Source organism: Sus scrofa, chromosome 1 (genome assembly GCF_054392235.1).
Source record: "Sus scrofa isolate SSC_HxYL_T2T_F1_AM1 chromosome 1, Sscrofa_HxYL_maternal_Yorkshire_Landrace_v2.0, whole genome shotgun sequence".
In the NCBI taxonomy this organism is placed as follows: Eukaryota; Metazoa; Chordata; class Mammalia; order Artiodactyla; family Suidae; genus Sus; species Sus scrofa.
In genome coordinates, this window is record NC_139383.1 from 40,112,988 (window position 1) to 40,139,684 (window position 26,697).

General features: G+C 36.2%; 1 protein-coding gene and 1 long non-coding RNA gene across 8 annotated transcripts in view; both read left to right on the forward strand.

Moving 5' to 3' along the window:
• LOC102157594 (uncharacterized) overlaps window positions 1-8,235 on the forward strand; it is a 77,339-nt gene extending 69,104 nt beyond the window's left edge. Inside the window, exons 4-5 of one of the 3 annotated variants that reach the window (XR_014839872.1) lie at window positions 1,919-2,183; window positions 5,418-8,235. This is a non-coding gene — a long non-coding RNA (uncharacterized LOC102157594). Of the gene's footprint in view, window positions 1-1,918; window positions 4,652-5,417 lie in introns of those variants that run through there. The other 2 variants (XR_014839874.1, XR_002343051.2) reach the window with 2 other exon arrangements.
• A 3,582-nt stretch (window positions 8,236-11,817) lies between these two features.
• Window positions 11,818-26,697, forward strand: part of SERINC1 (serine incorporator 1) — a 42,136-nt gene continuing 27,256 nt past the window's right edge. For all 5 annotated transcript variants that reach the window (XR_014839839.1, XR_014839847.1, XR_014839854.1 and 2 more), the window contains exon 1: window positions 11,818-11,900. Coding sequence is in view for 1 of the 5 variants with exons in the window: in XM_013992615.3 (XP_013848069.2) it covers window positions 11,862-11,900 (39 nt within the window). In the remaining 4 variants the exon portion in view is untranslated. The remainder of the gene's footprint in view (window positions 11,901-26,697) is intronic.

Genomic DNA, 26,697 nt, shown 5'->3' on the forward strand with positions numbered 1-26,697 from the left:
AAAACCACCATCTCTCATGTTTATTTAATTATTAGACCAGCCCTAAGTACCTAGAAGGGTAGAGAAAAATTTCTCCCTCCCCAACAGCATTCAAGCCTTTCTATTTTACTGGAATTTGGGGGATGGGACAGGAAGTAGGAAGAAAACTCTGAGATTTTCTCAATAGATAATGTCGTAGATTGTTTTTATCTAAATTTGTTAAAATTTTAAGATTTAATACTATCTATGTATTTAAGACTTCCAACATTTTGATTTTTTTCATAGACAGTAATAGTCAATATGGGAAAAATAAATATGATTTACAGATTTTGCTATCCTAGATTACTTTCAAGAAAATAATTTTGAAAGACTTCAGAAATTTTTAGTCTCCTAAAGAAATATGGTCATTGCAGGATCAAGAAAAGGCAGAAAGGGGCCCTAAGCAAGTAACTAGTGACATCCAAATCCCCCTTTACTTTTTTCCCCCTCTTACTCATTATATTATATGTAGAGGCATGTCCAGTACTATCAGAGCATATAAAATAGTATCAGCATATATGAAAAAATCTGTAGCCTTATGTAATTTATACTACAGTGAGACATTCAAGCAGGGAAACAACTAAAAGGAATAATCAAGTTCATTTCACACCGGCTCCAGAGTTCATTAATTAATTTAACCAATATTAACTTAAAGACAACTATTACATCAAGGGCATGTTTTCATTTTGCAGATACAGTAAATTGCTTAGGTTTTGTTGATTAAATGCTGAGTATAGTGTTTTGGGCATGCTGAGGACTACATATTACTTAAATGTGCAACAATATGCTTCTCTAGAGAAGAGCTTATGAAAAAAGACCAGAAGCTTCATTGGAATTTCAGGTGAATACTTTGCAAATGTGTTATTTCTGAATAATATTGAAATATTTTCTTAAAAGTTATTTCTCACAAACATTATGTAAAATTAAAGAGAATAAAAAACTCATTAACCAGGCAATAACAATCTCTGCAGTTTTTGCCAAAATCATAGCACCTGTGGTAGGCTGGCTAATGGCACCTCCAAAGAAGGCCACATCCTAGTTTCTAGAACCTGTGACTATGTTACCTTAAAGGCACAGGGACTTTGGGGGTATGATAAAGTTTAGGATCTGAAAATGGGATATTAGTCTAAGATTATCTAGTTGGGCCCAATGTAATCATGAGTCATTATAAAATAAAGGGAAGGGTGGAATTCCCTGGGGCTCAGAGGGTTAAGGATCAGGTGTTGTCACTGCTATGACTTTGATTAAAAAAAAAAAAAAAAAGGGAAAGGCAGGAGAGTCAGAGAGAGAAATATGACAAGAGAACAAAGATTGAAGTGATGAATGGCTGTAAGCCAAAGAATGTGGACAACTCCAGAAGTTAGAAAAGGCAAGGAAATGGATTCTCCCCAAGACTTCCAGAAGGAATGCAGTCCTGCCAACACCTTGATTTTAGCCCAGTGAGACCTATTTTGGATTTCTGACCTTCAAAACTTTAAGACAATACCTTTGTGTTGCTTTACACCTCTAAGTTTGTGCTAATTTTAGGAAAATAATACAGCCCCTTCAGCATTTTCTGTGTGCCACTACACACATCAGATGTATTATATCATTTAATCATCCAAAGAGACCTATAAAGTCAACACTATAATCATCTGTGTTTCACAGACAAGGAAACCAAAAGCAGAACTGTTTGAGTTACCTAGTAAGATTCCAACCTAGTAGCAATTTTCTTATTAAGGGTTTTACCAAATGCTCTTGGATTCCTAGGATTTTATTTTGTTCCTTGATACAAATTATGCAAGTATATGCTCCTATAGATTTGAGCGATTGCTTGAATTTCATGATAAACATAGTGGCTTTTGTTTATTCCTTATGGCTGTATACCATTTCTAACATTCTCAATGTGTTTCACTTCCAGGAATATGGTGAGATACCTGCCACTGTCTCTCTTCCTCTCACAGAAATGGACCAAGACCCCTCACAACCACCACACCTGAATGGTAGTTAACTTAAGGTAAAGTGGTTTATTTAACCAAGGCAGCTTGAGGGAGGTTAGAAAATAGGTGTTTAAAAATAACATTAAAGAAAAAAAAAAAAAAAAAAGGAGTTCGGGTCGTGGCTCAATGGTTAACGAATCCGACTAAGAACCATGAGGTTGTGGGTTCAATCCCTGGCCTTGCTCAGTGGGTTAAGGATCTGGCATTGCCGTGAGCTGTGGTGTAGGCTGCAGATGCAGCTCAGATTCCGCATTGCTGTGGCTGTGGCTGTGGCTGTGGTGTAGGCTTGTCAGCTACAGCTCCAATTAGACCCCTAGCCTGGGACCTCCATATGCCGCAGGTGCGGCCCTAGAAAAGGCAAAAATACAAAAAATAAATAAATAAAAATAACATAGAAGTATTGGAGCAGTGTAATAAAGGTATCAATTTTATGTCACAGAAGCCTTAACTGATTTCTTTGTTTAAAAATCAGTCTTTTTCTAGAAATAAAATATATAAAAATATTCTCTACATATATATTGGTAACCTCCTGTTTAGACACCATGTATACTTAGTCAAACATTACATAAAACACTCACATATGACCTTCCATTTGTACACACATGAATGATGATAAAGGCAACTGTAAGCATATTAGGACTCATCATTTATAACTAATTATCACACAACATAATTTTGATTATTCCGATCAATGTCTTTAACTAGTTGTATTATATCTTTATTTGGTTGAACAATAAATTTTTTTTTTTTTTTGTCTTTTTGCTATTTCTTGGGCTGCTCCCGAGGCATATGGAGGTTCCCAGGCTAGGGGTCCAATCGGAGCTGAAGCCACCAGCCTACGCCAGAGCCACAGCAACGCGGGATCCGAGCCGCGTCTGCAGTCTACACCACAGCTCACGGCAACGCCGGATTGTTAACTCACTGAGCAAGGCCAGGGACCAAACCCGCAACCACATGGTTCCTAGTCGGATTCGTTAACCACTGTGCCACGACGGGAACTCCTAAAATATTTTTTTTAATATTTACTCTTCATAGTATGCAGTCTATTTAGTACTGCCTTTTTCTCAAAATGAAGCAAAAATAATTTTTAAAGAGCTATGTGATGCTCTTTCATGTGCCTGTTTTTATTTCTAAAAGGCTTATAGAATCATTAGACAATGAAATTCAGTGCCATTTTGCTCATGCACAATGGAGGAAAATATATATCAGATTTATATTGCTAAAGGTCAGAGATATATTTCCCAAGGGATTAAAAGCAAAACACTGTACCCTTAAACTTGACACTAAGATATATAATTCTAAAATGTGTGAAAGTATATTTTCTTTTAAAATTTTACTTAAAAGGTAGCTTTTCCAGTTATTCTAGAAAGAATAAAATTTCTTTCTTAATTACAATTGCAGCTAGGCTCCAATTGCAATAATTATTACTGATGCAAAAGAAAGAAATAGCACCATTTTCTGACAGATTACAGGTGGAGCATGAGTTACTAGAAGAACAAAAATTGCATTTTCACTTGCACAGCAAACAAACTTGCTGTAGAAACTTTAAGGAATAAATAGATATATTCACTGTAATACTATTCACACAAAGCAATATTTCCTGAGATGAATTGTTAATTTTTATAGTTATGTATAAGCAACTATTTATCAAACATCCTAAAAAACTTTAAATTCTAAATAAACAGTTATGTCCAGGAATGTGATGTTACTGATCACATATTGGTATACCAATATTTTGGTAAATAAATGCTTAATTTTAATATTTTAATATTTCTTCAATATGTGTAACATTATATTTGATCAGCTCCTATGTGAGCTCAGTAAATCCTAAATACATTTTTGCTAACTGCCCTTCAGGTGCAAAATATTTTAGAAATGTCATTAACAGAGTTCTGTCGTGGCTTATTGGAAACCAATCTGACTAGCATCCCTGAGGATGCAGGTTTGATCTCTGGCCTTGCTCAGTGGGTTAAGGATCTGCCATTGCTGTGAGCTGTGGTAGGTCACAGACACGGCTCGGATCTGGCGTGGCTGTGGCATAGGCCAGCGGCTATAGCTCTGATTCAACCCCTAGCTTGCCACTGATGCCATATGCCACCAATGCAGCCCTAAAAAACAAATAAATAAATAAATAAATAAGAAAGAAATGCTAGCCTTTTTTAAAGCAGTCTTTCTCAATTGTTATAAAACAGTATATTAAACATTAGAAATATTTGAATTTTCTACCCACTGCATTGTTTTCATGGTGAATATTTGCTTTTTCTCTCTAAATTTATATTGTTTTGCCTGAAATAAATATTATATTTTTGTAGTCATCTACTTCACTAGCATAAACATGCATGATTGCCTACAGGAATTACCAGCTTAGATTTGGGCCAAAAAAAAAAAAAATCTGTACGAAAAGAAAATTGTTCATTTATGTTTTAATATTAACTTAATAATTTAGGACAGTGTGTTTTTAACATTATTATTATTGTTGTTATTATTATTTTAAATAATCTGTCTTTACTGGAGTTCTCCTGTGGCACAGCAGGTTAAGGATCTGGTGTTGTGACTGCAGTAGCTTGGGTCACTGTTATGGCGCAGGTTCAATCCCTAGCCCAGGAACTTCCACATACCATGACCTCAGCCAAAAAAAAAAAAAAAAAAAAAAATCTATCTCTACTGACAAAAGCATATCTTTAATTGGGATATGGTTTCTACCAAATTTAAGTTTATACTGACCCCTATGGGTTATTATGTCCTAATCTATTTCTGCCTTATTTTACAGGCCATATGGTGAAATATGTAAACATGTTTATATTTACAATTATAGCTATAAAATACTTTTCATAGGCTTTTCCTCTCCTTGTAAATGCAAAATTTCACTCATCTTTAAGACAGTTTATTTTCAGGGCCTACCATGTTTTAGCCCTCAATAATTTCAGTGTTGGTTTGCTGAGCACATGGGAACGAAATAGCATAACTTCTTTTATCCTTTTCTTTTTTAGGGCCACAGCCATGGCACATGGAAGTTCTCAGAAATTCCCAAGCTAGGGGTCGAATTGGAGCTGGAGCTGCCAGCCTATATATACCACAGCCACAGCAATTCCAGATCCAAGTTGCGTCTGCAACCTACACCACATCTCACAGCAACGCTGGATCCTTAACCCACTGATCTGGGCCAGGGATTGAACCCACATCCTCATGGGTACAGATCAGGTTCATTACTGCTGAGCCACAATGGGAACTTCTGCATAATTTCTGATTTACAGCAAAACATGACCTGTTATTCTCTGCAAAAACAGCTTATCTATTTTCACAATGTTTCATAGCTATAGTCCATTAAGAAATTAGTTTAGGAGTTCCCATAGTGGTGCAGCAGAAACGAATCCAACTAGGAACCATGAGGTTGCAGGTTCAATTTCTGGCCTTGTTCAGTGGGTTAGGGATCCAGCGTTGACGCGAGCTGTGATGTAGGTTGCAGACGTGGCTCAGATCTGCCATTGCCATGGCTGTAGTGTAGGCCAGCAGCTGTAGCTCTGATTCGACCTCTAGCCTGGGAATCTCCACATGCCATCAGCGCGGCACTAAAAAGCAAAGAAAAAAAAAAAGAAAGAAAGAAAAAGAAATTAAAGTTTACACAGAAATTTGTATAAGGCAGGAAAACCTTGAGACCCAAGGTAAGTCTGATTTCAGTTAACCTTGGTGAAGCGACACGAATTCTAGGTTAAACTGGAGACTGTCTATGTGATGTGCAAGATACTAAACCATCTCCTTATGGATATGAGTGAGGAATTACAGGAGAGGGTGAAAGGCTACAGACTGCCAACTTCTGGGCACAGGCATCTGTAGCAACAAGTAGTGGAGGAGGAACTGGCTGTGGATGACCACTAGACAATACAGAAAGGACCATGGCAACAGTAACCAGCCCAGGTAGCAGTGGAAATTGTCCTATACATCATTATTGAGAATCTGCAACAGGAACTCTATGCATTCCATATGTTTCCTAAAATTGCCAGCCTCTGCATGAGATATTGAACTAATTTCTTTTCAGTCTGTGCTCTGCAGAGATAGTAAAAAAGGGAAAATCTTAAGTTTTTAGAAGAGTTTCAACAGTGCTGATTTTCAGGGAGCAGGAACTTCAGCAGCTCAGGAGTATGTGTGGGGTAGTGCCAAAAGCTACCATGCCATGAAGTCCATAATGTTAGTTCCATATTACTCTGTAATAATAAACCCTCAAGAAGAATAGTGCATGACAATGAGGCCTCTGTAACCAATTTTTAAAAAGATCTTTCATTATTCCTGCTTATTCTGGAGAAAAAAAATCAATCATGGACTGTGCTATATGAATTTAATATGAAGCCTGGCCTAGTCTTATTTTTCTTAACTACTTTAATATAAATGAGAAGTAGGGATAATGGGAATACACTCTCCATATAGTTCAGATAGTAATTACCAGGATATTATAAAGCAGATATGTGTTTTGATCTTTTTTCTGATTTGAAGCCAGGCATGGATTGCCATAGAAAACATAAAGCCTAAGTATTTCCTTTAACTGAAGGTATGGTTTTATTGCCATGCAGGTAAGTTCTGAAAACAAAATTATTATTTAGATAGATATTCTCATAATACTTAATGAGTGATAGTCAATAAATGAATTTTGAAGTAACTTATTTAGTTACATTAGGGTAAATTTTGTGCCTAATTCATCCTGGAGATTACACTGGTCTAAATTGATTTTTCTGAATATATTATTGAACAATTTACTATTTGAGGATAACCTTAATAACGGTGCTTTACATTTTTCTCAGGCTAAAATGATCACAATTAAGCTCTACTTGGGAGCTTCAATTCTTTGTTTATCCATATATGAGAATGAACACAGCATGTTACCTGAGGAAAACTGTAAGCCTGCCTAGTATTCCAAAGTTCTCTGAGCCCACTTCTGTGCATGTCTATTCTGACCTGTGTCTTGGTCTTACTCCTGAATTTCCTTGAGTATTAATTTTAAATTCCATTTATTTTAATGCTGAAGTTCTTATCTTGTCTTTAATTGGCAACATAGAGCATGTTCATATTCTTGCTGTGGAATATAACCTTGCCCTCTCTAATGCTTACAAAGATCTAATCTTTTGACCTAATGATGAAAAAGTTCAGTTATGAAAAACGATATTTTATGAGACTGCCAGAAGGCTATACAGTCCAGCCTTTCCTCCATAAGTATTTTTTAAACTGTATTTCACAGAATATTAATTATGACAGATATTACTGCATGTTTCATGGAAAAGAAAAAAGGATTTTGGAAGTCAAATAAGTTTCAAATGTCAATATGCAGCATCAATCATAAGAATATAATGTGCAGTACCATCCAAAATTATTTGAAATCTTTTTTGGGGTGACTACCAGTTAACATCTCAAAAAACTATTATTCTACTATATTTGGAAATTCCCCATTTGAGATAGTCTAAATTGATCCCTGAATCAGGTCACACCATAAGAGAACTGAGCAATTAGACAGCATTTTTCAAACTCCTAATTTACTTACTTTTACTAATTTGCGTTTTGGCATTATGACTTCACATTGTACTATAATAGGTAGCCTAGAGAAACTGTGCTGCTACTGAATTGCTGGTTTGCATTGAAAATATATTTTGGGTTTTGTTTTGAGTACAAATCTGAAAAAAACATTTTAGCTCTTTTGTAGCTGGCAAGGAGACAATCTATTAATTATAACTAATGATTAATCCTTTCTTTGTTTTCCTATTGGCTTAACCCCAATGGTTATATTGTCCTTTGGTGGGTATCACAATGAGTTGGGGATAATTCTGATAATAAGTAAGTGGAGGTTAATAACACTAATGAATCTGTCTCATAAAGCATAATTTCACACAATAAAGACTCTGATCTAAAATGCAAATAATGTTTTGTTGAGAAATTCTCTAGCCACTAAGAAGCTTATGGTCAAACTTATCACACACCTCTGAAATATGATCAAATCTGGAGTTCCCATTGTGGCTCAGTGTGCTAAGAACCTGACATAGTATCTGTGAGGATGTGGGTTTGATCCCTGGCCTCCCTCAGTGGGTTAAGTATTGCTGCAAGCTACAGCATAAATCACAGATGTGGCTTGGATCCTGCATTGCTGTGCTTGTGGCATAGGCCATCAACTGCAACTCCAATTTGACCCCTAGCCTGGGAACATCTGTATGCTGCAGGTGGGGCCATGAAAAGAAATAAAGTAAAATAAAATAAAAAATGATCAAATCTTATGATTACTGAGACCATACAATTTATCATCCAAATTGACAACTTGACTCTAATATATAAAGAGGAAAGCAAAGGATATGAATATCCAAAACAAGTATGAAGAAAAGAATAAGGTATAGAAACACTTCCAGTTATCATCTTACTTTAAAGCAATTGTAATTAAAACTATGTAGTAGAGACACAACTATAATTAAAACCATGTGTTAGTAAACACTATATAGACAACTCAATCCATAAAATAGAACACAGTTCAGAAACAGATGTATGTATGGAAATGTGATATATGACAGCAATGGCATTACAGATGAGAAAGGATTATTATTCTCTAATTCATACTAGGACAATTGGTCATCCATAAGAAAAACTAGAATGCAATTGGACCTAGTGGTATGTTGGAACCAAATCAAACCGACCAATTGCTAAATAATCAAGAATTGCACAAGAGTATTGTTACTAGTAGATGGTAGTTTCACTAGTTGATGGGAATAGGCTATGGTGGAAGAATTTAGGCTGGAAATCCGCAAATGGATTTTATATCCAGGCTTTTTTCACCCTCTAGAGAGACAGTTTACCATAACATCATTGATTGGTTTTTTTTACCTCATAGCATACACAACAGTAAGTTCCAAATATCAAGAGCAAAATGTTAAAAGTAAAAGGAAATACACAGAGAAAAATATCTTTAAAATCCTGGTACTAGTAAGGCATTCCCAACAAAAAAAATCATGTAACTTAAGGATCAAGTGTGTTAAATTTGACTACATCATAATAAATTTTAAAACCACACTGAGTTGTCATTAAAGGACACCACAAAAAAAGTGAAAGAATAAGCCCAGACTGAGGGATGTAATTGCTACACACATAACAAAGAATTTGTATCCAAAAATATATCAAAACCATCTACAAATCAATAAAGAATAGATCAGAGTTCCCATTGTGGATTAGGTTAAGGACCAGACATTGTCTCTGTGGGTTCTCTCCCTGGCCTAGCTCAGTGGGTTAGGATCTCTTTTACTTGTATACTACTCCTTCTTAATCAAATTTGGTAGATTTTCTGATTTTCCATAATTGCAGAGTCCCTAAAATGTCTTCCCAAGGATTGTGATAAAACAAACTTGTTTACCTTCTGATCTTTATAGTGAAAATACCACTTTATTATTGGATTGCATACAAGAGGTCAATCTCATATAAATGACTATAAGCCTGCCAGAGGAAGAGACATGGCTCTAAGATCAGAAACTGCAACTGAATAGGAGATCTCTAGATGGTCGATTAAGATTAAATGCTATCTGGGAGTTCCCATTATGGCTCAGCGGGTTACCAGCCCAACTAGTATCCATGAGGATGTGGGTTTGATCCCTGGCCTTGATTGGTGCGTTAAGGATCTGGCAATGCTGCGAGCTGTGGTGTATGTCACAGATGTAGCTCAGATTCCATGTGGCTGTGGCTGTAGCATGGGTTGGCAGCTGCAACTCTGATAGCTTCAATTTGACCCCTCGCCTGGGAACTTCTTTATGCTGCAAGTGAGGCCCTGAAAAGCATAAAAAAAAAAAAATTAAGTGCTATCTGGGTATCACTCATAAAAATATCAAGGAGTCTGGGAAGTAAGCTTCCATGTTATGGGACACAATATTATATCCTTCCCAAAGAAATAGACCAGAAAATGTTAGATGACCTGGAGAAATTATCTGAGAATTTGAAGTAGCCTTTTGGGTTTACATTATGTATAGTCTAGGTTGACAAGCCACAAAAGATAATTAGTCGTGGTAGGAACAAAATTAGCTTGTGTTGATAATCTACAATCTGCCACACCTGGTGCTATCACTTATAAGACTATGTGATGTTATTTAACCCTCACAACTATTTAGGATTGCTGCACTATTAACAAGGACACTGACATTCTGAGGAGTCAAGGGTCTTACTAAAGATATTTTCACAACTTATACTGAAAACAGAATTCAAAATGCAAAATTTGGAAGGACAGGAGTTCCCGTCATGGCCCAGTGGTTAACGAATCCGACTAGGAACCATGAGGTTGAGGGTTTGATCCCTGGCCTTGTTCAGTGGGATAAGGACCTAGCAGTGCCATGAGCTGTGGTGTAGGTCGCAGACACAGCTTGGATCCCGTGTTGCTGCGGCTCTGGCTAGGCTGGCAGCTACAGCTCTGATTAGATCCCTAGCCTGGGAATCTCCATATGCCGAGGGTGTGGCCCTGAAAAGACAAAAAAAAAAAAATTTGGAAGGACAAGTGTGCAGATACAACCTCAATAACCAAAGTGAGAAGGCAAAAACTAAGTCAATAGCTTCTCCGCACTTGATGATTCTTCCAGAGTTAATTGTTTTGGTTCCACATTAAGGCCTCGTAACTCCACAACATTTCTCTTTGGTTATCTTTCTCAATCCTATATCTTTAAGTATAACTGCAGTATGAATTACTTTAAATTTTGTATCTCATTAACTCTTGGTTTTTTAAGCTTGCTTTTTCTTTTTCTTTTCTTTTTTTTTTTAAGGGCTGCACCTGTGGCATGGCATAGAGAATTTCCAAGCTAGGGGTTGAATCAGAGCTGCAGCTGAAGCCTATGCCACAGCCACAACAGATCTGAGCTGCATTTTGTGGCAACACTGGATCCTTAACCGACTGAGGCCAGGGATCAAATCCACATCCTCATGAATACTAGTCAGGTTCCTAACCCACCGAGCCACAGCAGAAACTCCTAAACTTAGATTTTCAAGTGCTGAGTGATAGCATCTCAGAGACTTCAAGTCCAACAAGTCCAAGCTAAACCCATTATTTTTTATCCAGTCCCATTCCTTCCTTTTTACTGTCACTTGATGGTTACAGTTCTCTCAGATTCTTAGGTGTTACATAAGCTTCCCCCACCCAAGTTTGGTAATTTTATAAGACACTATCTTATTAGTTATGACACTGACTACTTCAAATTTATTTCTGTGTGCCAAACTCTTTTCTCAGAATATCTTCAGGGACTAATGACTATAAACATAACTAGACTTTTAATGACTACATTCCCTGGAGATGTCCATTATCATCTAAGGACAAGGGTTCCAAATGTCTCCTCAAACGCTGGGACAGTCAATAGTATCTGTACTATGTTTGAGACTTATTAGCACGTCTTATCTAAGTACTTAAAACATTTTGAACTTACAAACTTCTTATAACACATTAATTGGACAAGAATTTAAAAATGCGTTGTCAACTGAAACAGCAATACAAAAAAATTGGAAACACGCCAAAAAAATGAGTAGAACTAGCCCAATAAAATTTGTCCTAGGCAGTGGGCTTCAGGAATAATTTAAGAATGTAAGGGCGGGGGGGGGGGGGGCGCGGCGTAATGCAAAAGTGAAAAAAAGTGCCGCTTTTGGCCTGCTGAATTAGAAAAGCACAAATGCAGAAAGCCTCGGGTTCAGGCCCGCGCATGCGCAACTTTCAGCACGCCTCCTCCCACTCCACTGAGGCCTTGAAGGAAGTGACGTATAGCCGAGGGGCGGGGTGAGCTTTGCGCCGGAAGTCGCTTGTAGTTAGTAAATAAGCACAGACAGACACAGAGGCTCTGTCTCCATCTTGTTGGCATCTGCTGCTCCTGCGACGTTGTGGAGATGGGGAGCGTCTTGGGGCTCTGCTCCATGGCGAGCTGGGTAAGGTGATTTTTAGGGGACTTCGGGGTGCTGCCGTGAGGGACAAAAGAGAAAGGCACCCGAGCCGGGGTGGGTGAGGCCCGGCGCCACCGTTTTACTCCACCCAACAGGGAGTGCCTTCCTTCCCCATTTTCATCGTTTCTCTTGGTCACTCCAACTCAGCTTCTGGGCCCTGAGTCTTTTGAAGAGCTGACCCGGGTGGCCGTGAGGAGCAGTGGAAATGGGAAGATGACCCTGATAGGAGAAGTGAAGTGGAGAGCTAATGGTCTCCCTTCCCCAACCAGTCTTTGGTGAAAGTAGCTCCCTATTCTTCCGGGCCCCCTTTGTCGTTTTGTCTTATATTTGCCTAGGCCATTGCTAAAAGGTCTTAGGCCGCTTGTTTCTGTGGAGTACCTCATCACTTCTCTTCATCCCTTCTCAGCGACCTTAGACTGCAGCATTGTCATCCCTGGAGACATGTCGGCCTCTTTGTTCTGTCTCGCGGATTGCAATTAAGTTACACATATGTGGGACAGCTTAACAGTAATATTGATGTCATTGTGTCCTTTCTAAATAGTCCTAGCTCTACGACTGGGTCATAGAAAATTACTATACGTACTTCTCATGTAATTTATGTATCTGAAAAAACCTACTCAGTTCTGTGGTATTAAATACCTAATTTTTGACATTAAAGGTGCTTCGGTAATTTGACATCTGAAGTTTAATTAGATGTAGGTTTCATTTTGCTTAGTTAACGTTAGAGTGAAACCATTCTTCATCATTGTGGCAAGATTTGATTCAGGTGGTACAAATAAACTTGAGTTTGATATAACCACTCCCCTGCCTCCCAGTAGACAAAAATTGACGTTACAGTTAATAAAGATATTTGTAATTTCTAGCGAGATATTTAGGTTTAAATTGTATTTCTTTAATCTATGGTTTGATGAATTCCACTTCTTACAATTGCTGGTCTGACTTCCCAAATGACTCCCCTATATAAATTAGACAGCATTTTTGTTTTACATACCTTTCCTCTTTTCCTTAAGTTCTTGATATAGCTTGAACTCTAAATGTTAATTTTTAGTAGAATAATGCATAGAGGTTGTTAGTCAAACCTAGGTCATTGTCTTGATTCTATGGTATTTTTTTCTTATAGTTGGGTGTGGATAGCTGTTATATTTTTTTTTCTTTGAAAACTGGTTTATTTTTATCTCAGGAAGTAGAGAATTTACTTGAATCCTTTGACTATTATATATATAGGCATATTTAGTGTAATACATTGAATTACAAAATATAAATGATGATTATAAAATTGTTTTAATGGGGGGAGAAGGGAGATGTGTAATTTGATTTGTAAAGTCAGGTTCTGTCCACTTATCAAGTAGGCATGTTCTTTGTATAAGTAAAAATTTAAAAGGAGAGATACGTGTTTTCCATTTTGTTCTCAATTTCTAGGTCAGTGATGATCAATCTTTTTGACCTCAAGGACAATTACGGTTAAAAACAAGATTCTAGGGGGTTTTAAAAATATGTATATGTTTTAAATTGAAACGAAAATAGTTTTAGTATACAATATGGGAAAAAATTGTATTCCTATTAACATTTTTACAACTTAGTTCTCCACTTCTACTAAAAAAAAGTGATAAAATTGACACTATCTTTTAATATCAAAGTATATTGGAAGATAGTAACAAGGAGGTAGTTTTCATTATTTTCAAGTAATTAGATCTCTGGTAGTTAGCCTAGATGGCTAAGGCTGCTCATCCTTGTTCTAGATTATTATGGCCAATCTAGAAATTGATTCTGTAGTATGCATTTCTAGTAATTTTTTCTCCTTTCTTTCCTGGTGCCTCTGTCTCTTTATTGCTGAATTGTTTGATTTTAGTGTAGTCTGATAGCAATTGAAAGGAAATATGCCTTTTATTTTACAAATCCATTTCTCCCAGTCTTAACAGCCAATATACTCATTTACTTAGAAGTTTTGACAAATTTAAAATTTTGTTAAATATTCAAAGTATTCAAGTCATTAAATTAGATCAGTTAAGCCAGAATTAAAAGAAATTAACTTCCTTTACTCAAGTTTCTTTAATCAATTTTTGTAAATTTTTTTGTTTTGTAGAATGTCTGCACTTTGAAAAAAGTATAAAAAAGAAATTACATGTAATACTTTTGTGCAGAGATTGGAGTATTAAATTTTTTATTTTGTGTGTGTTTTTCCTGTTAGGTGACCTAGAGTTAGATTGATCATAATCCTTGGTTTATGCATGGATATGTATTTGATTAGTGGTTACTTTAAGCATTATTATAAACATCTGTGGACCTCCTGCCTAATCCTGTAACTACATTACCAGCAATTTATGCCTACTTAAGTGTTTTTCCCCACCAGCATCTTATAACTTTTAGTGAATAGAATTGATTTTTTTGTATACAATAACTATCATTTTTTTTGCCCAAGATATTTAATGTAGTTAAGGAGAAGAAAGAACTTGTGATTCCTGACTGCCTGGGTTTTTTTTTTTTTTTTTTTTTGCACTATCTGCTAGATTTTTATTTTTTAGTACAATGACTTGTTTTTGTAAAAATGATTCATAGTTGCTATGAATAGTCAAGCATTGCAGAGTACAAAATGTAAATGTCACCAAGAAAATCCCACTGCTAATAACATTCCTTTTTTCTCAATGCATACATACAAATAGGTGAATGAATAGGCAGAAATACTTTTTAAAAGAATGGTAGCATGTTGAGTGTATTTTTAAACAAAGCATTAAATTTATTGAATTTAACAAATTAAAAAGTAAAGGAATTGTTGAGTGTTAAGTAACATTTCTTCATCAGGAGAGGTTTTTATAGCAGTGGTTCTCAGCTGGGCGTGATTTTGACCCCAGGGGATACTTGGCAATGTCTGCAGATAATTTTCATCATCATAATAGCATCTGATGGGTAAAAGGCTAAGGATACTGCTAAATATTTTATAATACACAGGATAGCCCCTAACAGTAAATAATTATTTGACCCCAAATGTCAGTAGTGCCATGTACTGTGGCACTATAATTCCCGTAGTTGTTTAATCTTAAAACTAAACCTGTCATTCCTATAAGCGTCCGTAGACTAGCACTCTAGGAGACTTACTGGTAACAATGACTAGGGCCCACATTCTGTTTTAATATGGTCTCCTAGTGATTCTGATGGATACTGTAGTTTGAAAACCACAATTCTATACTTAAATGGATTCAGGGCTCAAAACATTCTTTTTTTCGTATAGCTTCTGACTAGTTTTGTTTTGTTTTTTTTTTTAATATGGTCTCATAATTGACTAAATTTGGTTATCTAATAGATTTTTTCAAAAAGGATTCATGGATGCTGAAATCCCTGAATTTTTTCCTATTTAAAAGTGCTTCTTACATTCTTGAGAAACATTGTAGACTGGTATAATAGTATACACAGTTCCTTAGAACTTTGTGGTTATTTCTATAGATTGTGTTCTGTCTTACCCTGCCCTGATAGCCATCACCCTTCCAACACCTCTGATATACACAGTTGACTTACTACTTCTGCCTGGGTATCTGAAGAGTTTTGTGTATCTTTGAAATTAATTAACCAAGTGTGTCTGACTTTAAATCTTTTGTCACTTTTTTTTTTTTTTCTTCAGGAAAATGGTGTTCTTTTGAAAATACAGGTTTATTCATCCAAGGAAATTCTAACTGTATTATGTCTTTGACCTTTTTTGTTTTATTTATTTAGAGGATTCTTCATTTTAAGGATATGAATTATGAAATACTTTTATGTTACATTATCTTTGTTTTCCTTCCATATTATTTCTTCTATATTTTTGTCATTTTTTAGTTGATGGAATTTATGTAAAATTCAAACTTTGTAGTATTTTGTTCTGTGAGTTTTGATCAGTCGTGTGGTTGTGTAACCACTAGAGAACATTTATCACCTTAAAACATTCTGCCATCCTCATCCTGGACAATCCCTTTTTTTTTCAGTCATGCCTGTCCAGAATATCATGGACTCATACAGCATATAGCTTTTGGAGTCTGGCTTCTTTTACTTACTATAGTTCATTTGAAATCCATTCACATTGTGGTGTGTACTGGTAGTTTTTTCCTTTTTGTGTAGTATTCCAGTGCCTGAATGTACCACAGCTTGTCTATCCATTCACTAGTTGAGAGGCATTTCCAGATTTTGCTGATAAAGTAGCTGTAAACATTCCCTTCTTTTGTTTCAGTGTGTGACTGTGAATTATTTTGTTTACCTAAATACCTTGCAGTGGGATTGCTAAGTGTAAGTGTAAGTTTGATTTAGAGAAATTGCCAAATTGGAGTTCACATTCTGGCTCAGTGGGTAATGAACCTGACTAGTATTTTTTTAAGTTTTTTTTTTTTTTTTTTTTTTAATTTAAACTAAGAGTTAAAAATTTTGAAGTTCCCATTGTGGATTAGCAGAAGTGAACCCAGCTAGTATCCATGATGATGTGGGTTCAATCCATGAATCTGCTCAGTGGTTTAAGGATCTGGCATTGGCGCAAGCTGTGGTGTAGGTCACAGACATGGCTCAGATGTGGCATTGCTGTGGCTGTGGTGTAGGCTGGCAACTGCAGTTCTGATTTGACCCCTAGCCTGGGCATTTATGTATGCCACAGATGCGGCCCTAAAAAGCAAAAAAAAAAAAAAAAAAAAAAAGAAAGAAAGAAAGAAATTGCCATACTTCCAAGAAGGCTATACCAGGTTTCATTCCCACCAGCTGATATTTTGTCTTTGGTTTGTTTTTACATACTTTTTTTTTAATAATGATTTTTATTTTTTCCATTATAGCTGGTTTACAGTGTTTTGTCAGTTTTCTACTGTACAGCAAGGTGACCCAATTACACACTCTTTTCTCACATTACATTTTCTATCATAAGTGACTAGACAGAGTTCCCAGTGCTATACAGCAGGATCTCATTGCTTACCCATTCCAAAGGCAATAGTTTGCATCTGTTAACCCAAATTCCCAATCCATCCCACTCCCTCCACCTCCTCTTTGGCAACCACAGATCTGTTCTCCATGTCCATGATTTTCTTTTCTGTGGAAAGATTCATTTATGCCATATGTTAGATTCCAGGTATAAGTGATATCATATGGTATTTGTCTTTCTCTTTCTGACTTGCTTCACTCAGTATGAGAGTCTCTAGTTCCATCCATGTTGCTGCAAATGGTTTATTTTGTTCTTTTTTATGGCTGAGTAGTATTCCATTGTGTATATATTACCACATCTTCCTAATCCAATCCTCTGTTGAAGGACATTTAGGTTGTTTCCATGTCTTGGCTATTGTGAATAGTGCTGCAGTGAACATGTGGGTGCACGTGTCTTTTTCAAGGAAAATTTTGTCTAGATATATGCCCAAGAGTGGGATTGCTAGGTCATATGGCAGTTCTGTGTATAGTTTTCTAAGGTACCTCCACACTATTTGCCATAATGGTTGTACCATTTTACATTCCCACCAACAGTGCAGGAGGGTTCCCTTTTCTCCACATGCTCTCCAGTATTTATTATTTATGGACTTATTAATGATGGCCACTCTGACTGGTGTGAGGGGGTACCTCATAGTAGTTTTGATTTGCATTTCTCTAATAATCAGGGATGTTGAGCATTTTTTTTTCATGTGTTTGTTGGCCATCTGTGTACCTTCCTTGGAGAAATGCCTCTTCAGGTCTTTTGCCCATTTTTCAATTGGGTTGTTGGCTTTTTTGCTGTTGAGTTGTCTAAGTTGTACATTTTAGAGATTAAGCCCTTGTCAGTTGCATTTGTTAGACTATTTTCTCCCAGTCTGTAAGTTGTCTTTTTCGTTTCCTTTGCTGTGCAAAAACTTGTCAGTTTGATGAGGTCCCATTGGTTTATTTTTGCTTTGATTTGTTTTCTCATACTCTTAATGGTGTCTTTCAAACAGTAGAAGTGATTATTCTTTCCATATTGATTTGCTTTGATACTTTTGTCAAAAACCCCTTTACCATATTTGTGTAAGTCTGTTTCTGAACTCTGTTCCTTTATGTGTCTGTACTTTTGCCTAAACTACCCTATTTTGATTGCTATAGCTTTAAAGTTAGTCTTGAAATCAGGTAGTATGAGTCTTCCAGCTCTGTTCTTTTTTGAAGTTTTTTTGGGCTATTGTAGTTCTTTTGCCTTTCCGTGAAAGTTTTAGAAGCAGCTGGTTTGTTCCTACCAAACTCCTGCTGGAATTACGATTGGAATTGTGTTGAATTTATGAACAAGTTTGGAAAGAATTGATTTCCTAGCAATATTGAGTCTTCCAGTTCATAGTCCAGTTTATCTTGGTATTTATTTAGATCTTTGATTCCTTTTTCATTAGTGTTTTTCTAATTTTCATTACTTGGTATCTAATATATATTTTTTTAGATTTATACTAAGTATTTCTTTATGTTTAATTTCAATTTCCAGTTATTAGTTGCTAGTGTGTATATATTGACATTGTGTCTTGTGACATTATTAAACTCGCTTGTAGTTCTGGTAACATTTTTGTAAGTTTTTTGAGATTTGGGGATTTTTCATGTCGACCATTATGTGTGAAAGATGGAAGTTTTATTTCTTCCTTTCCAAAGGATACACCTTTTCCTGTTTTTTCCTTGCCATGTTATATTCGCTAGAACCTCCATCATGAAGTTGAATACAAGTGGTGAGAGCAGATATCCATTGCCTTGTTTTGGATCTTAAGGGAAATTGTTCAGATTTCCACCATGAAGTATGAGTGACAACTATAGATTCTTTGTTTGTTTTGTTTGTTTTTTTTTTGTTTTGTTTTTTTTTTTTGTAAATGACCTTTATCAAGAATATTCTATTTGTTGTAAGTTTTAGTTTGTTTTATAATGACTGGGTATTGAATTTTTTCAAATGATTTTTCTGCATTCATTGAGATGACCATAGTGGTTTTTCTTTAGTTTGTTAAGGTGGTGAATTGATTTTTAACAGCCTAAGGAGCCTTGCTTGCTTCCCCCAAACTAAACCCCACTTGGTCACAATGTGTAATCCTTTTGTATACCTTTTTTTTTTTTTTTTTTTTTTTTTTTTTAGTGGCCACACTTGTTGGCATATGGAAGTTCCCAGGCCAGGAATTGAATTGGAGACACAGCTGCAGCAACGCTGTATCCCTAGCCGACTGCACCACAGCAGGAATGCCAGTTTTTGGCCCATTTTTTAAATTGGGTTGTTTCTTTTTGTTGACTTTTAAGAGTTCTTTGTATATTTTGGAAAACAGTCCTTTATCATATGTGTCCTTTGCAGATATTTTCACACAGTCTGGTATGTCTTCCCATTCTCTTGATGTAGGTCTTTGCAAAACAAAAATTCTAAATTTTAATGAAGACTAGCTTATAAATTATTTTTTTCCTGGATCATGCCTTTGGTATTGAACTTAAAAAGTGGCCACAAGTATGGTCATTTAGATTTTGTCCAGTTTTATCTCAAAGGAGTTTTACAGTTTTGTAATTACATTTAGATCTAAGATCCATTTTGCATGAATTTTTGGAAAGGATGTGAGATCTGTGTCTTGGTTGTCATGTGGGTGTTTAGTTGTTCTAGCATCACTTGTTGAAATGACTATCATTGCTCCATTGAACTGCTTTTGAACCTTTGTCAAAATCAGTTGGCCATATTTATATGGGTCTTTTTCTGGCCCATTTTATTCCATTGTCTATTCTTTTGTCAGTACCACACTATCTTGATAACTATTGAAGCTTTATAATGTCTTGAAGTTGGGTAGTGTTGGTCCTTCACCTTTTTTCTTCTCTGTTGGTATTGTCTTCTAACTGTCATCATCATCTTCTGTATTGTGTGGTCTTTTGTTTCTTTGTAGAAACTTTAGAGTTTGTTAATATCTGCACAGTAATTTGTTGGGATTTTGATTGGGATTGCATTGAATCTGTAAATCAAGTTTGAGGAACTGATATCTTGACAGTATTGTCTTAATCCATGAACTTGGAATATCTGTGTAGTTCTTTGATTTTGCTCATCAGAATTTTGTAATTTTCATGATACGAATTTTGTACATACTTTGTTAGATTTATACTAAGTATTTTATGGTTTTGGATGCTAATATAAATGGTATTGTGTTATTTCAAGTTCCACTTTTTCATTGCTAATGTATAGGAAAGCAGTTGACTTTTGTACATTAACCTTGTACCATGCAACCTTGCTATAATTGCATTTCAGCTCCAAGAGGTTTTTTGTTGTTGTTGTTGATTCTTTTGCGTTTTCTACATAGATGGCAATGTCATCTGTGAATGAAGACAATTTTATCGCCCCCTCATATGTATACTTTTTATTTCCTTCTATTATTGCATTCTGGACTTTCCAGTAAAATGTTGAAGAGGAGTGGTGAAAGGGAACACTTTTGCCCGATTTTAATGGGAAAGTTTCTCACCATTAAGTATGATGTTAGCTGTAGGTGTCTTGATGATATTCTTTACCAAATTGGAGAAATTCTCTATTCCTAGTTTGAGAGTTTTTATTGTGAATGAGTGTTGGGCTTTATCAGATGCATTTCTGTATCTAAAATGAAATCGTTAGATTTTTTCTTATTTTATCCTCTTGGTGTAATGGATTGCATTAATTGATTTTTGAATGTTGAAGCAGTCTTGCATTTCTGGGATAAATCCCCCTTGGTTATGGTTTGTAATTCTTTTTGTACGTTGTTGGATTTGATTTGCAGATTTATGCCTCTTTATTCATGACAGCAATTAATCCATGGTCTTATTTCTTATGTTTGTCTGGTTTGTTATTAGAGTAACATTGATCTCAGAGAAAGAGTTAGGAAGTATTCCCTCTATTTCCGTTCTCCGAAAATGGAGAATTGATAAAAATTTTTCTTTAAACAATCAGTAGAATTCACCAGTAAATTCTGTCTGGGCCTGGTGCTTTCTGTTTTGGAAGTTTATAATGATGGACTTCTTTAATAGAGGCCTATTCAGATTGTCTATTTCTTGTGAGAGTTTTGGCAGCATATGCTGCTCCTACTTTCACTTAGTGTTAGCCTAGTGTATTTTTCTCCATCTACTTTTTTTTTTCTCTTTTCATTTTTTAGGGCTCACCCTTGGCATACAGAAGTTCCCCAGGCTAGGGGTCAAATTGGAACTCAGCTGTGTAAACCACAGCAACACAGGATCCAAGCCACAGTTGCGGCCTATGCCACAGCTTGAGGCCACGCCAGATCCTTAACCCACTGAGCGAGGCTAGGGATTGAACCCACATCCTCATGGACACTATGTTGGGTTCTTAACCTGCTGAGCCCCAGTGGGAACTCCTCCATCCATTTACTTTTGTTCTATATATGTCTTTATATTTAAAGTGGTTTCTTATAGGCAACATAATTGGGTTTTGTTTTTTTGATCCATTCTTGACAGTCTTTGTCTTTTATTTGATACATTTAGATCATTAGATACAATCTTCAAAGTGATTGTTGGTAGATTTGGATTATTATTTACCGTATTTGTTACTGTTGTTTTTGTTGTTATTGTTGCCCCTGTTCTTCCTGTTTGTGTGTGTGGTTTTAAATTGAGCATTGTATATGATTCCAGTTTTCCCTCCTTTCTTAGCATATCAGTTGAGCTTTTTTTTTTACATTTTTTAAAATTTTGTTTATTTTTAAGTTGTTGCTCTATTAGTCCATTTGGGGTGCTGTTTACGTAGTCATGGCATGTAAACAGTGGACATTTGTTACAGTTCTAGAGGCAGGTAGTCTGAGATTAGGGTGCCTGCATGGTTATCTTCTGTGTCTGGTGAAGGCCCACTTTGAGGTTGCAGACTGCCAGCTTCTCACTGTGTCTTCACATGGTAGGAGTGAGGCGCTCTCTAGGGCCTACTTTATAAGAGCACTAATCTTATTCACGAGAGCTCTGCTCTTTTGACCTAATGCTTCGCAAAGGCCCTACACCCTAACATCATCATCTTGTGCAGTAGATTTTCAGCATATGAATTTCAATCTATAACACCCTAGAATTTGCATTATATGTCTAAAACTAATCTGCTTTCAATTAACAGTATACCACTACACTATACACTTAAGTACAATGCTGTACCACTTTATGAATAGCATATGTACCTTGTAATAACAAAAAAATCCTAATTTCTCCCTCCTGTCTCTTCTGCATTAGTCATTCATTTTATATACATACTTATGTATATGTGTATATATATGTATACATACACAAGTATATTTATAAGGATAGCATATGTGCATATGTAATTAAATACATCATTGTCTTATTTTAAGCATGCTTATGTTCAACATTTTTATTTTACTTTCACTTATTCTATGTTCTTTCCCTTTTATGTAGATTAGAGTTTCTGATCTGTATTATTTTTCCTCGCTGCTGAAGAGGTTTGAACATTTCTTGCAAGACAGGTCTATAGTTTGGCAAGAAATTCCATTAATTTTTGTTTGAGAAAGAATTTCTCCCTCACTTTTGAAGGATAATATCCAGAGTACAGAACTCTAGGTTGGTGGGCTTTTTTTTCTCAACATTTTAAAATATTTCACTTCACTGTTGCTTGCATGGTGTCTAAGAAGAACTTGGATGTAATTCTTTGTTTTTCTATAGGTAAGGCTGGCTTGTTTCAGAATTTTTTCTTCTTTTTGATTTTCTGTAGTTTGAAAGTAACATACCTAGGTTTAGGGGTTTTCCCCTCTGTAAATTTTGTTTTGTTTATGTTAACTTGAAAAAATTCTGCCTTTTTTTTTTTTCCAGATATTTCTTCTGTTCCTTTCTCTCTTCTCATTCTGGTATTTCCATTTATTATGCCTTTTGTTGTCTCACAGTTCTTGGATGTTTTGTTGAACAGAATATCAGTCTTTGGGAGTTCCCGTCGTGGCGCAGTGGTTAACGAATCCGACTAGGAACCATGAGGTTGCGGGTTCGGTCCCTGCCCTTGCTCAGTGGGTTAACGATCCGGCGTTACCGTGAGCTGTGGTGTAGACTGCAGACGTGGCTCGGATCCCGAGTTGCTGTGGCTCTGGTGTAGGCCGGTGGCTACAGCTCCGATTGGACCCCTAGCCTGGGAACCTCCATATGCCGCGGGAGCAGCCCAAGAAATAGCAACAACAACAACAACAAAAAGACAAAAGACAAAAAAAAAAAAAAAAAAAAAAAAGAGTATCAGTCTTTATTTTCTTGGCTTTTCAGTTTGGGAAATTTCTGTTGAGATAGCCTCAAGCTCAGAAATTATTTCCTCAGCCATGTTAGCATTCTTCATTTCTGTGACGGTGGGTTTTTTTTGGCATTTTTGAGAGGGAGTTCTTTCTTAGAATTTCCATCTCTGTTTCGTGCATGCTGGCAATTTATCTATTAGAACCCTTAACATATTGTTTTATATTTTTAATAAGTTCAACATCTTTGTCATGTCTGGTTTTGATGCCTGTTCTGTCTCTTCAGATTGTATTTTTTGCCTTCTGTTATGCCATGTAATTTTTTTCTCGATAGCCAGACATTATGTAGCAGGTTAAAAGGAATTGCTATAAAGAGACTTTTAATCATGTCATGGTGAGATGTGGGGGAAGGAGAAACATTCCATCATTCTCTGATTAGGTCTCAGTCTTTTAATAAGCCTGTGCCTCTGGACTGTGAACTTCACAATGGTTTCTCAGTTTTTTCCTCCTTGCTTAGGTGGGAGAGAATGGCTAGAATAGGTTGGATTTGAGTATTTCTCTTCTCTTCGGTTATTTATCCTCCTAATACCCCAGCAAGTTAGGCTTTATTTAACTAGTTTCTCCTGAAGTCAGGTGTTAACAACGGAATGCTCTAGTATATTTTAAAATGGGAGCTCCCTCAGTAGTGCTGTGGGTTAAGAACCTGACCAGCAGTGTAGGTCACAGCTGTGGCTCAGATTCAGTCCCTGAACCAGGAACTTCCATATGCCAGGGGTGTTTCCATAAAAAAATAATGATAATAATAAAATGGTTCCTTTTCCCCTTTGGTGCAAGAAGCATGAGGGAATTTTTCTCTCATTTTTACTGTGAGAATCTGGTTGAACTCCTAGGGGGAAGGTTCACAGAATTATGGGGGCCTTTCTATAATTGGGTTTTCCTTTAGTTTTTAACTCTAACACTTGTCCACAGTGAGTCTCCAGCAATTCTTCACTTGTAGTTCAGATTATCCTACCTTCACACTGGTTCCCAGGTTGATTTCTGCTTGTGGGCGTTCTGCTCTAGTAAGCCTTGACTCCCTGTATTCATTTACCTGTCTGTCTCTTCAGTCTTGGGACAATGACTTAACCCTGTGTTCTCACCTAGCTCATGAATCCTAGAAGAGTTGTTGACTTTTTTAGTCTTTTTGGGATGGAGTAGTGGTTTCTGTGCTCTCTACTTGTGGAAATGGAAACTGGAAATCTTTAAATACTTCTTACATTGTTGATTCATACTTGACAAGGTGTTAAAGTCTTTCTTCTTTTTTTCTTTTTTTTTAATGTTCGTAGAGAGTGTTGGTCTGTTGTTTTCTTATGATGTCTTTGGATTTAGTATCAGTGTTTTGCCTCTTCAGTTTTCCAGAAGAATTTGTAGAGTTGGTGTGACTTTTTCTTTAAATGTTTAATAGAATTCACTAGCAAAGCCATCTATGCCTGGGAAGGTTTTTAACTACAAATTTCTTTAATAGATACAGGGCTGTTCATCTTACATATTTCTCATTGAATGATTTTTAGTAGTTTGGATTTTTCATGGAGTTTGTCCATTTTTTCTAAGCTGTTGAATTACTGAATAAAATTGCCCATATGTTTATATTTGATCTAGTATTGCCACTTAATGATTATACAGGTTTCCTTTAAACATTGCATTAGGTAAATTCCAAAAATGTGATTTTTTTTTTTTTTGGTTCTAATTTCCTTTTTGATATCTTGTCTGTGGGTTAATTAGACTATGTTAATTATTTTAGTTTCCAGAGATATCTTTCTGTTACTAATCAGAGTTTAATTCTATTGTAGGCCAAGAATACATGTATGACTTGAATTATTTTATATTTATCGAGATTTACTTTATGACCCAGAACATGGTCTGCTTTAGTTAATTGTTCTCTGTGTTTTTGAAAACAATTTACTCTGCTTTGGTTAGATAGTGTTCCCTAAATGTCAGGTACAATTGATCGATAATGTTGTTCAAGTATCTATATATTTGTTGATTTTTGTTGTTCTATTTCAGTTAATGAAAACACAAATGTGGATTTGTTTGTTGCTCTTTTCAGTTTCATTAATTTTTCCTTGATGCATTTGAAATTCTCTTAGATGCAGAAATATGTCTCCTCTGAATATTCCATATCTCCTTGTATGTCCCCTTGTCTTTTTTTTTTTTTTTAACCAATTGTGTCTTTGTTTAAGTGGGTTTCTTGCAGAAATGATAGTTAAATCTTAATCTTTTATTCAGTCTGAAAATCTCTGCCTTTTAATTGGGAGTATTTAGTCCTCTTATACTTACCGTAATTATTGATTATGTTTGGGCTTAAATCAACCATCTGTTTCCTGCTTGTCCTACCTATTCGTTGTCCCTTTTCCCTAGTTTTTGCCTTGTTTTGGATTAATTAGCCATTTCTTAGTATTGTTTTATATCTTTTGGCTTACTAGCTGTATTTCTTTGTTTTGGTTTTTTAGAGGTCACTTTAGGGTTTATAGTGTTTTTCTTTAACTTACTACTATCCACACTTGTGTCATATCTACTTTATTTCTTTTTTTTTTTTTTTTTTTGTCTTTTTGCTGTTTCTTTTGGGCCACTCCCGTGGCATATGGAGATTCCCAGGCTAGGGGTCCAATCGGAGCTGTAGCTGCCAGCCTACGCCAGAGCCACAGCAACGCGGGATCCGAGCCGCGTCTGCAACCTACACCACAGCTCACGGCAACGCCGGATCGTTAACCCACTGAGCAAGGGCAGGGACCGAACCCGCAACCTCGTGGTTCCTAGTCGGATTCGTTAACCACTGCACCACGACAGGAACTCCTCTACTTTATTTCTAATTTAGGAACCTTAGGGTAGTATGGTTGAATGTCTCCTCTTCCAGCTTAATTGTAATTGTCACACATTTTACTTCCATCTTTGTTTTTTGTTTGTTTTGTCTTTTCTGGGGCCATGTGGAGGTTCCCAGGCTTGGAGGTCTAATCGGAGCTGTAGCTGCTGGCCTACACCACAGCCACAGCAATGCCAGATCCGAGCCGTGTCTGCGACCTACACCACAGTTCACAGCAACGCCAGATCCTTAACCCACTGAGCAAGGCCAGGGATTGAACCCTCAACCTCATGGTTCCTAGTTGGATTTGTTAACTACTGAGTCATGACGGAACACCCCATCTTTGTTATAACTACTCAGAATACATTGCTGTTATTTTTGTTTTAAAAAGATAATTATCTTTTAAAGTAACCTTTTTTATATAAGGAAAATAAATACATACTTATCATTTCCTTTGTTCGTTTCTTTTGTGTAGATCCACATGTCTATCTAGTGTAACCTTCCTTCTGCTTGAAAGCTTTCCTTCAACATTTCTGACAGTTTAAGTTGGTTAGCTTTGGATTCTTTTCTCTATGCCTAAAAATGTCCTCATTTTCCCTTGGTTTTTTTTTTGGTGTTTTTGTTGTTTGGCCACACCCACTACCTATGGAAGTAACTGGGCCAGGGATCAAATCTGAGCTGCCTCTGTGACCTACACCACAGCTGCAGCAATGCTGGATCTTTAACCTACTGTGCCACAGCAGGAACTCTGAAGGATATTTTTTTCTGACTATAAACTTCCATGTTTACAATTATTTTCATTCAGTACTGACTTTTGGCTTGCAAAGTTTTTTTACTA